The 17,112-nt window shown below is 43.8% G+C and overlaps 1 protein-coding gene across 1 annotated transcript in view; it reads left to right on the forward strand.

The window, feature by feature from the left end:
* KIF3B (kinesin family member 3B) overlaps nt 1–17,112 on the forward strand; it is a 47,087-nt gene that overhangs the window by 13,835 nt on the left and 16,140 nt on the right. Inside the window, exon 2 of the mRNA XM_081097573.1 lies at nt 15,576–17,035. Within this exon, the coding sequence (XP_080953699.1) occupies nt 15,632–17,035 (1,404 nt within the window). The 5' untranslated portion in view covers nt 15,576–15,631. The remainder of the gene's footprint in view (nt 1–15,575; nt 17,036–17,112) is intronic.

Here is a 17,112-nt window from a genome sequence, read left to right on the forward strand (position 1 = left end):
GCCCTTGACCTTGACCGGAATCTAACTGGGGACTTTCTAGTCCGCAGGCCATCGCTCCATCCACTGAGCCAAACCAGCTAGGGTCAGTGTGGATATTTTTAGCAGAGAAACAGCTTCATTTCTTTTCTGGATTAGTACATGGAATGAGAAGTTCCTGGCAGGAAGGCTTTTCCAGCTTCATAGCTTCATGGTGGTCAGAGCATGAGCTCTGTGTGTCAGGGTTGTGTGGACAGTGGTGTGCACTGTTGGTGAAAGGATAAATGGTACAGCCTGGGGGAAAGGTAAGATGGTGCCCTCTGTCAAAAAGGAACATATAAGTATTTAAATGTCCTACGAATTACTCCCACCGGTAGCTAAAGGTACATGTTTAAAATATTCACTGCAGCATTGTTTGCAGAAGTAAAAAACTAGAAACCATCAGAAGGTCACTTAACAGGGGACTGATCAAATACATTATAAGACAATCATGCTATGGCATCTAGGCAACTATTTTAAAGGGGAGTGGGCTGTCTCCAAGATCTATCGAGTGAGATGGAGAATGGTGCAGCCCCGGCAGGTTTTCTCAGTGGATAGAGCATCGACCCTCAGATTGAAGGGTCCTGGGTTCAATTCCAGTGAAGGGCACATACCTTGTTGCAGGCTTGATCCCGGTGCTGGTTGAGACACATGCAGGAGGCAAGATATTTCTCTCTTGTCTCTCCCCTTCCCACTCTCTCTCTAAAATAAACAAAAAAATCAATGGAAAAAGAGAATGGTACATAGTATACTAGTACTTCCACTTGAGTTAAAAACAAAAGTGAAGGAGCAATACAGATACATTAATGCTTATGCATTGACTTTCTCCCAGGGGAGGGGGAAGATTTACTTACTTGTTCACTGTATACTCACACATACAGCTAGAATTGATTTTATTGTTTTAATTATGCATATATTGATGCACAGTGCATATATGCATATGTGTGTGTTATACAGCTAGAATTGTTTTTTATTGTTTTAATTATGCATATATTGATGCACAGTGCATATATGCACATGTGTGTGTTATACAGCTAGAATTGTTTTTTATTGTTTTAATTATGCATATATTGATGCACAGTGCATATATGCATGTGTGTGTGTTTTAATGTTTTTACTGATTTTAGAGAAAGAGGAAGGGAGAGGGAAACAGATGTGAGAGCAGAACATCAATAGGCTGCCTCCTGTATGCCCCCATCTGGGGATCAAACCTGCAACCTGGCCATGTGACCTGACCAGTAATCGAACTGGCAACCTCTTGGTGCATGAGATGATGCTCAACCAACTGAGCTACACCAGCCAGGGCACGTGTGTGTTTTAAAAATAAGTTTATATGTGGGTTTTAAATAAGACAAACCTGCTTTTGAGTCTTGGCTGTTCCACTTAATTGCTGTGTTACCCTGGCTAAATTAATTTCTCTTAGCCTCCCATGCTTATTTTTAAAATAGAGCTAATAGCTATTCCTCATTAGGTGATTTTGAGGATTAGAAGAGGAATACACATTCAGCTGTTGATATACTGTGAGTTGTGACTATTGAACACAACAAAACCCCAGGCCCACATTGATTGTGAATGAGAATTGTCCTCTAGGCTTGAATATATGTTTTTGGATGTATTCTATGAATGTTTCACAATTGGATACAAAAAAGGAATTCTTTCCCTCTTTTTCCTCTTTGATAAATGCTTTCTTTGTTTGCTTGTTTCAGTCATCAAAAAACGGAATGCATGGCATCAATTTGAATTCAGGGCAGGCATTTATTTGTTCATGTTTCTTGTCTGTGACCTTTCTAGGTTTCTTTCCAGATAAGTAGCCTAAGACACGTAAGCTGAAATCAAGCTGCTAGACATTATCCCCAAAGAAAAAAATAGCTTTATTGCCATCTCCCCACTTGATATTAAGAAACAAAATACAGCCGAATCCGGTTTGGCTCAGTGGATAGAGCGTCGGCCTGCGGACTGAAGGGTCCCAGGTTCGATTCCGGTCAAGGGCATGTACCTGGGTTGCGGGCACATCCCCAGTGGGAGATGTGCAGGAGGCAGCTGATCGATGTTTCTCTCTCATCGATGTTTCTAACTCTCTATCTCTCTCCCTTCTTCTCTGTAAAAAATCAATAAAATATATTTTAAAAAAAAGAAACAAAATACAGGCACCTCCTAGCAGGGCCAGAGAAAGCCAAAAAATCTCTTGCAGGCGCACTCCCAGAGATTAATATTGCTTGCATTTCCTGAGTTTTATTACACATTTTGTGCTAACTAAGCATTTGACATTTATTAGCTTACTTATTCCTTAGAATGGTTCTTTAATGTAGGTGTTGTTATTAGCCCCATTTTATAGAAGAGGTTATGATTTAAGTAACTTTCTCAAAATTTTATAGCTAAGTGGCAGAGCAGAAATTCAAACCCTGACCTGTTGAACACTAAAGCTCCTGCTTTACGCTGACTTCACAGTCTCCCCCACATCTTTCTCTGCACATACTCATGTATACATGCAAATAAATCTCACCATGGTAACTCTTCTGTGTGGTTTTTTTTTTTTCACTCAAGAAGATGTCATGAACATCTTCCCATATGTAAATACCTAAATGTATATTGCTATTATTTTTGTTGTTTTAAATCCTCACCTAAGGATATTTTCCCATTGATTATTAGAGAGAGTGGAAGGGAGAGAGGCCTCATCGATGTGAGACAGACACATTGATTGGTTGCCTTCCTCATGTGCCCCGACCAAGGCCAGTGATCAAGCCTGCAACCGAGGTATATGCCCTTGACCGGATCGAACCTGGGACCCTTTAATCCCATGGCTGATGTTCTATCCATTGAGCCAAACTGGCTAGAGCCGCTATTCTTAATGAATTCATAATTTCCCATTGTAGAGATATGTCATAATCTAACTGGTCTCTTAATGATGAGTATTTAAGTGGTTAGAAATGGTGCTGTGATAAACATAAACATGTACATACATTTTGCACGTCTTCAGTTATTTAATGATGTTCTTAAAATAATTCCAAGAAATGGAGTTGCTGTTTCAAGGGAGTATTACATTTACAGTATTACACTTTACAAATAATTTGTACCAGTTTGAGATGCTGTGGCTCTTGTATGTATAAGGGACAGTTTGAAAGTTTCTAGACAATTCACACAACTATTTGGCTTATAAAGCAAGATGACTTTATGTTTATAAATAGTGCCTGTAATAACAGCAGAATGTATTTTATTAGTCTTTTTTTTTTTTAAAAAAAAATATTTTTATTGATTTCACAGAGGAAGGGAGAGAGAGAGAAAAACATCAATGATGAGAGAGAATCATTGATTGGCTGCCTTCTGCCTGTCCCCTATTGAGGACTGAGCCAGTAACCCTGGCATGTGCCCTGAACAGGAATAAAGCCGTGACTGCCTAGTTCATAGGCTGCCACTCAACTACTGGGCCACACCGGCCCAGTCAGCCTGTTATTTTGACATCTTTGCTCTGAGCATCTTTTCAGGCTGAGACTACCTGACATGCTACATTGATATTAGAAAGTTAAAGACTGCATTGCTGTAGGCCTCATTGAAGCTTTTTTATGAAGCTTCACCACAAAGTTGAGACAAGTAGTTTTGCTTCTAGGGCCCTTTGTTCCTCAGTTATATTCATGGTGGTAAAAATGGACAGAGGAAAATGACTTTTGACACTTGGATATGTATATATATAAAAGGCTAATATGCTACGTGTCCAACCGTCCGACCAGTCGCTATAACTCACAGTGACCACCAGGGGGCAGACACTCAATGCAGGAGCTGCTGAGCTGCAGTGACTTGGCAGTGGTGGTTCTCGGGTGATGCACCCTGAAACCAGAGAGGAGGGAGCCCGATTCCTCTCAGGGCCGTGCGATTCCACCTTCAGCCGTGGGTTATGTTGTTGCTGGGGCACTGTCAACTCCGAGTCTGGTTTACTGCACACTTGCGTTTGCGTTCCATAATCCTGTACGACAGCAGCTTTGCAGAGCGCCCTCTTGCACTCCAGGATCCCTCAGGGGATTTCAGAAATCCGTTTTCCGCCTGATCCCCGCAGGCTAGGCCAAGGGACCCCTCTCCCCCCTGCTCTGGGGTGGGGCCCCGGGAGGTTAGCTGCAGGGCGTGTCTGGCCCATCGTGCCCAGTTCTCCCCTCTGGCCACCTTCTAATTAATTTCCTTTCAATCCGTGCACCGGGTCACTAGTTAGTTTATAATTTCATAAAACTTCCACCACTTTCTTCTAATTTTATTTGACTGACTAGGTAATATAGTCATGATTCAAAACTCAAGAAGGTACAAAGAGTATACAAGAAAAGTCTCTATAACTCTTGACCCTCAGCCACCCAGCTCTTCTCCCTACAGGCCACCATTGTTGTTATCTGGCTCTTGTATATCCCTCCAGATAGATGTATTTCATGCACATATAGAACTATTCCCTCAACACAAATCTTAAATCCTTTTAAGGTTCTACAGGGCAGTGATGTTATTTTTTAACTAGAGATGAATAATCTTGTTTTGAAAATTGTGTTAACTCCCATTGTGATAACTGGCCATCTTGGGACACAGGGACCCAGAGTTGACTTACTGTCATGGTGTGGTTCATGGGTTGCAAACAAGGAGTCCTGATACTTCAAAACAATTAGCAACCCTGTGAAGAGAGAAGTGTTGCTGGTGATGAGGTGGGTAGAGAGTAGAAACAGCTGTTTTCCTTAGGAGGAACCTGCACAGGGCGTTGGTGTGGACTGGGAGTTGCTTTTATCTTCTTGCCCCAGTGTTGCAGTTTTTTTTTTTTGATTGCCCATGTGATCTATGGTTTGGGCTGCCTTTTAGACACTCTGAGTCCTTAAACTCCAAGCCAGGGTGTTGGCAGGCGGTTGCCTGGTCTGATCTTAGAGGACAGTGCATTGGAATGCATTGATTAAAGATGCATTAGTACGCACTCTGTGTGCCCACAGATTGCTCCTCCTTGCAGGGTTGTTTCTGGTGAATTGCCAGACCTTTATTTTTTCCCATTTGATGATACCACATGCTCATTAAAGAATATTTAGAAAATACAGAAATGTTGAAGAGCAGGGGAAATCACCTATAGACCCATCATCCAAAGTGGACTACTATTGATGTTTTGGTGTCGTATTTTTATTATATATATATTTTTTTCAGTATATACATATTATTGATTTCAGAGAGAAAGGGAGAGGGAGATAGAAGCATCAATGATTAGAGAGAATCATTGATCGGCAGCCTCCTGCACGCCCTCCACCAGGGATTAAGCCTGCAACCCAGGCATGTGCCCTTGACCGGAATCGAACCTGGGACTCTTCAGTGGAGGGTTTGTTTAGTTTGTTTTGTTTTTTAGAGAGAGAAAGTCAGGGAGGGGGAGAGGGAGAGAGAGAAACATTGATGGGAGAGAGAAACATCGATCGGTTGCCTCCCACACACACCCTGATGGCTCAAACTTGCAACCTGGGTATGTGCCCTTGCCAGGAGTGGAACCCGCCACCTTTTGGTATATGGGACAATGCTCCAAGCATCTGAGCCACAGGAGCCAGTTTTTGTGTTTGTTTTTTTTTAAATATAAGCCATGGTTGGATGGCTCACTTGGTTGGAGCATTTTCCCATACACCAAAAAGTTGTGGGTTTGATACCTGGTTAGGGCGCATACCCAGGTTGCGGGTTCCATCCCGGTTGGGGCACATAGGGTAAGCAATCATTAATGTTTCTCTCACATGGATCTATCTTTCTTTCTTTCTTTCTTTCTTTCTTTCTTTCTTTCTTTCTTTCTTTCTTTCTTTCTTTCTTTCTTCTTCCTTCCTTCCTTTCTCTCTCTCTCTCCCCCTCCCTCTCTTTAAAAACCAATAAAAACATATCCTCGGGTGAAAATTAAACAAAAAGTAAAATGAGTGGGATTTTTTTTTTTTTTGGAAAATTTATTCTTTAAAAAAAATATATATATATGTATTTTTTTATTGATTTCATAGAGAGCAAGGGAGATAGAGAAGTATCAATGATGAGAGAGAATCATTGATCAGCTGCCTTCTGCAAGCCCCCTACTAGGGATTGAGCCCACAACCCAGGCATGTGCCCTGATGGGAAATAGAACCTTGACCTCTTGGTTCATGGGTTGATGCTTAACCACTGAGCAACACCAGCCTGGCTATTTTGAGAAATTTTAAACATTCAGAGAATAAATAGGAAACAGCCAGAATTGACAGTTAACATTTTCTTTTATTTACTTGCAGCCTCATTTCCCCTTTTTATTCTCTTGAAAGAGAAATGATAAGATATTATTCATAAAATGGAAATATCCTTCTCATTTCTAGTCCCATTCTCCACACTTCATCCTGCCCAATATAATAAATCATTATATATCCTTCTATTCTATTTTTTTCTTATATGGACTTGAGCACCATAATTTTTTATGTTTTTCTTTTTGTTTTTGTTGTGTTTTATGTTCTTAATCATAATTATTTCTCAACTAGAGGCCCAGTGTACAAATTTGTGTACTGGTGGGTTCCCTCGGGGTGGCCTACCTGCGGGGATTGGGCTGAAACCCGCAGTCTAATGCTACCTGCAGCTCCTACCTGCCGCTCCTGCTCATACCAGCCCCACTGTGCCTGCCGCCCGCACCAATACAGCAGCGTGAGCCCTGTGACTGGTGCCCCCCCTGCGGGATTAGGCCGAAAACGGCTCTCTGACATCACCTGAGGGGTCCCAGATCGCGAGAGGGTGTAGGCCAGGCCAAAAGACCCCACCGGTGCACGATCAGGGTTGGAGAGGGGCCGCGGGAGGGCTCCAGGGCATGTCTAGCCCATCTTGCTCAGTCCCAATCAGCTGGACTCCAGCAGTAAGCTAACCTACTGGTTGTAGTGTCTGCCCCCTGGTGGTCAGTGCATGTCATAGTGACTGGTTGACCAGTCGACTATCTGCCCCCTGGTGGTCAGTGCACATCATAGCGAGCAGTTGAGCGGCCTTAGCATATCATTAGAATAATATGCTTTGATTGGTTGAACAGTCGTCAGGACACCGGATGACTGGACATGTAGCATATTAGGCTTTTATTATATAGGATAGCTTGCTTTTTTTTACTCGTTCATTTATCCACTAGAGGCCTGGTGCACAAATTCATGCACATTGAAAGGAAATTAATTAGAAGAAATATTTTAATATCGGTATTCGCCCTTTCTCTATAATAGAAGTGTCAACCAAATTCATGAGCGACAATGACAGATCGAAACACACACATGGGATTGGCACCAGCGAGAGCTTTATATGTATCGCGCATGTACGAGTCAACTTAGCCTTTTATATATATAGAACAGTGATGGTGAATCAATGCCATGCGTGTCAGAGGTGACATGCGAACTCATTTTTTGGTTGATTTTTCTTTGTTAAATGACATTTAAATATATAAAATAAATATCAAAAATATAAATCTTTGTTTTACTATGGTTGCAAATATCAAAAAATTTTTATATGTGACACAGAGTTAATTTAGGGTTTTTCAAAATGCTGACACGCCAAGCTCAAAAGGTTCGCCATCACTGATATAGAGTAAACTTGCTTAATTAGACCTGCTTTCTGATTTAGCTAAACTTCTTCCAGCCCAGTGAAGCACCCCAACTTCTCTTTCAGGTAATTGTCAGCAACACAGCAGTAAATATCAACATGAAGCAGATTATTATTGTAGATCACGCAGGGAGAACAAAGGGTAAAATATTTAACTACAGCAGTGTTTGACTATGTTCTGCGCAGTGAGAAAACCTGAAGTCATTTTCAAGGTCCACCATTTCTTACTTCTTTTCAGTTGGGTCAAGTTTCTAAGCTTTCTAAATCTTTGTTTTCCGGCTAATGAAAAGAAAATAGGATTCCACCAAGTCTCCTATCTACCTACTCCAGGACTTCTGTGAGGATCAAATGAGATGAAGCATGGGAAAACACTTCACAGACATCTTGTTAAAGTGTGAAATGTTTGCACCTGGCTATAAAGCAAGTCATGGTCCTGGGCTGAAGAAACTGCAAGGAGGCTAGTCGTCACTAGGGAGAGGAAGCCGGACATTATTACGTGACATCATTACCTGGTACCCACAGCCACTGTTTCAGGGCTGGGCTGGATTGTGGGCTGCATTTTGCACCATGGGGTCTCGGCAGTGTCGGCTGTGATTTGGTGGGCTGTCACTCCGGGGTGGTGGCGGGGCCTCTGTCCCACTTGGGGGAAGCCGAGTGTTGCTTTGTGGGCACCAGGTCCACAGTTCCGTTTCTCTGTGCACATCACAGAAGCTCCTGCGTTGAGCATCTGCCCCCTGGTGGTCAGTGTGCATCATAGCAGACGGTCGAACACTTAGTATATTAGCCTTTTATATATATATACTAGAGGCCCGGTGCACAAAAATTTGTGCACTCGGGGGGTTGTTCCTCAGCCCGGCCTGTGCCCTCTCGCAGTCTGGAAACCCTCAGGGGATGGCCACCTGCTGGCTTAGGCCTGCTCCCTGGGGGATCGGGCCTAAGCTGGCAGTCAGACATCCCTCTGGCAGCCCAGGAGCCCTCGGGGGATGTCCACTTGCCAGCTGTGAGCAGGCCTAAGCTGCAGTTGGACATCCTTAGCACTGCTGAGGAGGCGGGAGAGGCCCCCACCACCACCACTATACTGGCAGCCATTAGCCTGGCTTGTGGCTGAGCAGAGCTCCTCCCATGTGAGAGCGCCCTGACCACCAGGGGGCAGCTCCTGCATTGAGCGTCTGCCCACTGGTGGTCAGTGTGTATCATAGTGACCAGTCATTCCCAGTTCTTCTGCTGTTAGGGTCAGTTTGCATATTACCCTTTTACTATATAGGATAGAGGCCTGGTGCACGGGTAGGGGCCAGCTGGTTTGCCCTGAAGGGTGTCCCGGATCAGGGTGGGGGTCCCGCTTGGGTGCCTGGCCACCCTGGCTTGTGGCTTAGCAGAGCTTCTCCTGTGGGAGCACACTGACCACCAGGGGGCAGCTCCTTCATTGACATCTGCCCCCTGGTGGTCAGTGTGTGTCATAGTGACCAGTCATTCCCAGTCGTTCTGCTGTTAGGCTCAATTTGCATATTACCCTTTTATTATATAGGAGTGCCTGGCCAGCCTGGGTGAGGGGCTGATGGCTGTTTGCAGGCTGGCCACAGCCTCTTCAGGGTGGGGATCCCCACTGGGGTGCCTGGCCATCCTGGGTGAGGGGCTGGGGGCCGTTTGCAGGCTAGCCACAGTCCCTTCAGGGTGGGGGGGTCCTGCTGGGGTGCCTGGCCAGTCTGGGTGAAGGGCTGAGGGCCGTTTTCAGGCTGGCTAAGCCCCCAGTGGGGACCCTCACCCCATGAGGGTGTGGCCAGCCTGGGGGAGGGGCTGATGGCTGTTTGCAGGCTGGCCATAGCCCCCAGCCACCCAAGCTCCCAGTGGAGGCTGGCTGGAAGCAGGTATCTGGGATATATTTAGCTTCTATAATTGAAACTTTGTTGCCATGAGCGGAGGCCTCAGCCGCCTCAGGTCTGGCGTGAAGCTTGGCTTCCTCCATCTCCTGGGCAACCAAGCCTCCTGCTTGCTCCAGCTCCGTGGCTGCCAACCGCCATCTTGGTTGGGTTAATTTGCATATAGTCGCTCTCATTGGCTGGTGGGCGTGGCTTGGGCATAGCGAAGGTGCCGTCAATTAGCATATTTGTCTTTTATTAGTGTAGATAGAAGTAAATATATACAGGGTATGGCAAAAGTAGGTTTGCAGTTGTTCAAATGAAAAATAATACAATTAATAAATAATTTAAGAATAAACAGCCCTAGCTGGTTTGGCTCAGTGGATAGAGCATTGGCCTGTGGACTGAAGGATCCCGGGTTTAATTCCAGTCAAGCATATGCCCGGGTTACAGCCTTGATCTCCAGTAGGGGTGTGCAGGAGGCAGCCGATCAGTGATTCTCTCTCATCATTGATGTTTCTATCTCTCCCTCTCCTTTCCTCTCTGAAATCAATAAAAATATATATTTTTAATAAAAGAAAGAAAAATAAACAGTGTTTTGCATACTCACTATTGTAAACCTACGTTTGCCCCACCCTGCCATCTCTCTAATTCAGTGTTGGCAGACTTTCTATAAAAGATCAGGTAGTAAATATTTTAGGTTTTGTGGGCCATACTGTCTCTGCTGCAACTACGCAGTTGTTCTATTTTATAGCTAATGCAGCCATAGATAATATGTAAATAAAGGGTTATGGCTGTGTTACAGTAAAACTTTCTTTACATAACAGGCTGTGGGCCAGATTTGGCCTGTGAGTCGTAGTTTGATGACCCCTGCTCTTAATTTATTTCTTTTAACTACTGAATAGTAAGTATTCTGCCTATAATATGAATATACCATGTTTTATTTTTTATTCCCCTATAATGGATGTTTAGGTTGCTTCCCATTTTTCTACTATTTTAACAGTGCTTCAGAAAGCATCCTTATGCACCTTTGCAAAGGATTTCATCAAGACAAACACATCTGTAAAAGTGGAATTGCTGAAGGCTTTTTTCTTTTCTTTTCTCTATTTTAATTAGAGGTGCCCCAAATAAAATGCTTCGGGTAGAATGTGACCAGTTTTTGACTCTAGCCTGGAATATCTATAGGAAGCCAATAGTTTTGAGACATCAATCCACGCCTAGTTCTAGAATTTGAGGTAAGACTCCATGAGAACTAGCAAAGGTGAGGGTGTGTGAATCTAAGCAGAAAAGAGTTGGAGAATTGTCTGAAAGAATGTGGCTGCCCTGAGAAATGTGTAACTGATTTCCTCTGAGGACAAAAGAGATGAAGTTAGCAATTTTTCATGTGCAGTAGCCATTTACAGCGGTACTTGTTAACATCAGATTGACAAGTTCTAGCAGAAAAAGTATTTAGGATGAAGGTGATGAGTTGCTGACCTGTGATTTCGTCTTTCCTGGCAATTCTGTGAGTTTCTTTAAAGATTTATCACTGTAATTAGAGTGGCTAGAAGAAGAATAAGGAAGGTAATAAAGTAAAGAAAGAGTATCAGGGCATTCTTCCAAGAAAACCCTCTTTTTTGAGTTGGATCCAGAGCAAGATTTTAAGCCCTAGTGACAGGAAATTAGATTAGTCCATCTTCCTGAAATAATACATCAATAAAACATGACTAGTTCAGTTGAGCTCAGTGAGCTCAGAGAAGAAATGGTGTTCTGTGTTTGAGTTGAGATTTAATTAAGGGGACTGGGGCTTTGGGAGTTCCTTCTTTTTAAGAGATTTTTAAGATTATTGTAGGTCATTATCATGCCTTTGTTTTTATTGTTTTGGAGAGCTCAAAAATGTATGAAGCAGCTGAACATCAGTCAGCCTGCTGCAGGCTTTTTTTTTCTCTCTCTCTTTTTTTTAACAGGCTTGGGGATACATTGTTTTGATAGGTAAAAGCTGGACAGCCCTGCCTCTTCAGAGGTGTATAATGCAGAAGAATGGGTCATCTTCACGGACCATTCCCCATCCACCCCGTTACATGTCTCTTACTCCAAGTCTGGATCCTGTCTATCTAACTGTCCCATGCACTGCAGCAGAGACCTCCCCAAAGGAGGCTTCAGGGCCTGGGGTTTGAGCTTGGCACCTAGACATTTTGTTAAAATGGAGGGAGAGACAGGCAAGGGATCAGCCATAGCTGTAATCTGGGGGCCATTCCCTGGAAAAGAAAAGGAGACACAATAAACAGACTGGCCATTCTAACATCTGGTTCCTTCTCATCTGGCAAAATTTTAATAGCATCTAGAAGATGATGGATGAAAGGGCTGCCTTTTACATAGTTTTCTTTCTTTTTTTGTAATATTTTTCAATGTGCTTTATTTTCTTTTTTCTAATTCTTTATTGTTGAAAGTATTACATATGTTCTCCCCCCCCCCCAGCCCCGCCCGCCCTGCCCCAGGCTTTTACCACCCTATTGCCTGTGTCCATGGGTTATGCATATTTGCATACAAGGTTTTTTTGGTTGGTTACCTTCCACCCACCCACCCTCCCTCGCCTTCCCTCCGAGATTCTGCACCCTGTTCCATGCTTCCATGTCTCTGGATCCACTCCATTCATCAGTATATCTTGTTACCTAGATTCCACTTATGAGTGAGATCATGTGATACTTGTTTTTCTCTGACTGACTTATTTCACTTAGCACGACACTCTCCAGGTCCCTCCATGCTGTCTCTAATAGTAAGAGAGACTTCTTTTTTACTGCTGCATAGTATCCCATGGTGTAAACGTACCACAGCTTTTTTATCCACTCATCTACTTGGCACTTGGGCTGTTTCCAGATCTTAGTTATGGTAAATTGTGCTGCTATTACATAGTTTTCTTTAAACGGCTTGGGATTTGCTCAGTTGGAGTGGCTCATTTGATGAGTGTCGCCCTGTGCACCAAAATCTTGCTGGTTCGCTTATTGGTCAGGGCACTTACCTGGGTTGTAGGTGGTTGGGGCACATACAGAAGGCAACCAATCATTGATGTTTCTCCCCCCCCCCCCCCAACACATGTTTTGGGATGAGGATTAAAAAAAGAGGGGATGGCTTGCCCTGCCTGGTGTGTCTCAGTGGTTAGAGCTTCATGTCTGCCTATGCACCAAAGGGTTGAGGGTTTGATTCCCAGTCAAGGGCACATACCAGGCTTGCAGGTTGTATCCCTGGCCCTAGTCAGGGCACGTGTGAGAGGCAGCCAATTTATGTGTCTCTCTCACATCAATATTTCTCTCTCTCCCCCCTCCTTCCTTCCCTTCCACTCTCTCTAACAAAAAAAAATTAGAAAAAATATTCTCTGGTGAGGATTAACAAAAAAACAAAAAAAATGGCTTGAGATTTACTTCTAATTGAACATTGGTTAGATATTTGGATCTCAGTTTAATCTAATTTATTTTTTTAGGATGATGACTCCCAGTGGAAGAGGAGAAAATGTTAGTCTAGTGATGTTTAATGCCTAAAATTAGGGCTGACTGGTAATCTCTGGAATGACCCTTTGATGGGTCATTTGGATGAATCTGTATTAATTATTTTTTAATCCAGCTTTATGTTGGTTCATAAAGCATTTCTGTCTTTCTAAGTGCCTATTAGGCTCACAATTATTTATTTATTTACTTACTTATTTATTTATTTTAGAGAGAGTAGAAGGGAGAGAGACAGAGAGAGAAACATCGACTTAAGAGAGACACGCCAATTGGTTGCCTTCGTACATGCCCAGGGACCGAGCCTGAAACCAAGGTTCATGCCTTTAACCCTTCAGTCCACAGGTCGATGCTTTATCCACTGAGCCAAACTAGCTAGGGCAGTGGTTGGCAAACTGCGGCTCGCGAGCCACATGCGGCTCTTTGGCCCCTTGAGTGTGGCCATGAAGTTTCAATTGCACTGTACATGCGCACCCACACGTGGTATTTTGTGGAAGAGCCACACTCAGGGGGCCGCAGTTTGCCGACCACTGAGCTAGGGCAGTCTCACAATCATTTAAAGGAAGAACAATGATTCCTGTTGTACAGATTTTATAGCAAAGGGGTTCAGAGAGGGTAAGAAGCCTTCCTGTTCTTCATGCTAGACAGCATAATTTTATTACATGTAGCAACTAGAAGAAGTACAGGAATAACTTTTTATGTTTTCATATGCTTAGCAGCAGAATAGGTTTTTTTGTTGTTTTTTGTTAATCTTCACCTGAGGATATTTTTTTATTGATTTTTAGAGAGAGTGGAAGGGAGGGGGAGAGAGAGAGACAGATAGACAGACAGATAGACATTGATTGGTTTCCTCTTGCATGGGCCCCAACCAGGTCCGGGCATCGACCCTGCAACCAAGGTACATGCCCTTGACCGGAATCGAACCTGGGACCTTTCAGTCCACAGGCCAGTGCTCTATCCATTGAGCCAAACCAGCTAGGGCAGAATTATTTTTTTTAATGAAAGACCAATGGGAGACATATTGACTTTCTATATTTATTAAGCTTCAGCATATATGCCTAGAGTGGCCCGTCACTGCTTCACATTCTCCAGCCCTTTTGTTGGCAGAGAATAGGTCATGCTCACAGATAAAAAGTGTATTGTTATCACTGCTCTAAGTATCTATTGAAATTACAAATGTGTATGTCCTGTGATCCAGGAATTGCACTTCTAGAAATTTATCCTTGCAGGTATACTTTCCCACACATGAAAGGATGTGGTCCTAGGTTTCTCATAGTAAAAATCAGATACAGCTTAAGTGCTAGGGTAGTGATTAAATAAAGTATGATGCTGCCATACAGTGGGATATGTAGCTGCTTTCATATAGAATGAGACATCTCTATATTTCCTGAATACACATTCCAAGATACATGGTTTAGTGAGAAAAAGATGATGCAGGACACTGTGTTTTACTGTGTGTAACATACTATGCTTGTGTACAAAGGGAGAGGGTAAGTATATATTAATACATTAGAGGCCCGATGCACGAAATTCATGCAAGGGCTTGGTCCTTGCAGCTGCAGCAGCTTGCCTCGGCCCTCACAGCCCCAGCTTCATCCGGAAGGTGGTTTGGCTGTCCGGTCTAATTAGCATATTACGCTTTTATTATTATAGATACTTGCTTGTTATACATTAGCTAGTTCAGAAAGATTAAAATTTAATAACACTTGCCTTGTGGGAAGGGAAGTAGGTGGCTGGAGAACAGGTGATGTAGAGGGAACTGTCACCAAAGGACCTTTTGAATCAAGAACTATGTGAGTTACCTATTTTTTTAAAATATGTTTTATTGGTTTCAGAGAGGGAGGGAGAGGGAAAGAGAGAGAGAAACATCAATGATGAGAGAGAATCATTGATTGCCTGCCTCCTGCATGCCCCCTTTTGGGGATTGAGTCCACAACTTGGGCATTTGCCCCTGACTGGAATCTTTCAGACCGTAGGCCAGCGCTCTATCCACTGAGCCAAATGGGCTAGGGCCTCAGCTACCTTTTTCACTTAACAGCATATCTTGGTGTAGGACTCCATTTAGATGAGCACATTCTTTTTAGTAACTACATAGGATTCCACTACATATGTGAAATATATGTAATTTATTTAATTAGCCCCCTCTTGATGGGAATTGAGGTTGTTCAGTCTATTGCTGCCACAACAGATACCTTTGTATCTGTAAGATAAACTCTTAGAAATACAACTGCTAGCTCAAAGGTATGTGCATTTAAAATTTTGATAGATAGTTCCAAATTACTCTATGCAGAGGTTGTAGTAGTTCAACAGGATGTAAGATTACTCAGGTTTTTAGAAGGTTTCCAGCTGCCTCAACCTGTAACATAAGATAAAACATTGGTTGCAGGGAGGGCAAGCCAGTTAACACTATTGGTGGATAGAGTTTTTATTTTTCCCACTGAAGCTGGTTAAGGTCCTGTGAGAAAATATACAGTGTAATAAAGTTATTAAATGTAGCTGTCTGCCCTAGCCGGTTTACTTTTAGTATTGAAAAGTTAAAAATAAATTAAAATAAAAGAGATGCAGCTATCAGAAGGTTAGCAAGATGAAAGTGACGTGGGTGTGTCAGTTGCTGTTGAGCAGCCTTCAGTGACAGCTGTACTGTCCTTACTTACTTTTGCTTTTTTTCTAGGACCTTAGCATCCTGAGACATCATAGCCTTCAGGGTTGACCTGGTCAGAATTCATCATGTCCAAGTTGAAAAGCTCAGAGTCAGTCAGGGTGGTGGTTCGCTGCCGGCCCATGAATGGCAAGGAAAAGGCCGCTTCGTATGACAAGGTGGTAGATGTGGATGTGAAGCTGGGGCAGGTGTCTGTGAAGAACCCCAGAGGAGTGGCCCATGAAATGCCCAAGACCTTCACCTTTGATGCAGTGTATGACTGGAATGCCAAGCAGTTTGAACTCTATGATGAGACGTTCCGACCGCTTGTGGACTCCGTTCTGCAGGGTTTCAATGGGACGATTTTTGCCTATGGACAAACGGGGACTGGGAAAACCTACACCATGGAAGGAGTCCGTGGTGACCCTGAAAAAAGAGGGGTCATCCCTAACTCGTTTGATCACATCTTCACCCATATCTCTCGATCCCAGAATCAACAGTACCTGGTCAGGGCTTCTTACTTAGAGATCTACCAGGAGGAGATCCGAGATTTGCTCTCAAAGGATCAGACCAAAAGGCTTGAGCTCAAAGAGAGGCCTGACACCGGAGTGTACGTGAAAGACCTGTCTTCCTTCGTCACCAAGAGCGTGAAGGAAATAGAGCACGTGATGAATGTGGGGAACCAGAACCGTTCTGTTGGTGCTACTAACATGAATGAGCACAGTTCGCGTTCTCATGCAATTTTTGTCATCACCATCGAGTGCAGTGAGGTGGGCCTTGATGGAGAAAACCACATTCGTGTAGGGAAATTGAACCTTGTCGATCTTGCTGGCAGTGAACGGCAAGCCAAGACCGGTGCACAAGGGGAAAGACTGAAGGAAGCGACCAAGATCAACCTGTCCCTTTCAGCCTTGGGTAATGTCATCTCTGCCCTGGTGGATGGCAAAAGCACTCACATTCCATATCGGGACTCAAAGCTTACCCGGCTCCTCCAAGATTCTCTTGGTGGCAACGCTAAAACTGTGATGGTGGCCAATGTGGGGCCTGCCTCTTACAATGTAGAAGAAACTCTGACCACTCTGAGATATGCCAACCGTGCCAAAAACATTAAGAACAAGCCAAGGGTCAATGAGGACCCTAAGGATGCCCTCCTTCGAGAATTCCAGGAAGAGATTGCTCGGCTCAAGGCCCAGCTAGAAAAACGGTCCATTGGCAGGAAAAAGAGGCGAGAGAAGCGGAGGGAAGGCGGTGGCAGTGGTGGGGGTGGGGAGGACGAGGAGGACGAGGGAGAAGAGGGTGAGGAGGAAGGGGATGATAAGGATGATTACTGGCGGGAACAGCAAGAAAAGCTGGAAATTGAGAAGCGGGCCATTGTAGAGGACCACAGCTTGGTTGCAGAGGAGAAGATGAAGCTGCTGAAAGAGAAGGAGAAGAAGATGGAGGACCTGAGGCGGGAGAGGGATGCTGCCGAGATGCTGGGCGCCAAAATCAAGGTAGTAGACTCCTCTTGGGCCTCCTTTTTCTTTCAGATCTTTTGTTTTTATCAAAAAAATGACATAAGGGATGATGT

Source organism: Myotis nattereri (genome assembly GCF_964212035.1).
Source record: "Myotis nattereri genome assembly, chromosome: 8".
Classification (NCBI taxonomy): domain Eukaryota; kingdom Metazoa; phylum Chordata; class Mammalia; order Chiroptera; family Vespertilionidae; genus Myotis; species Myotis nattereri.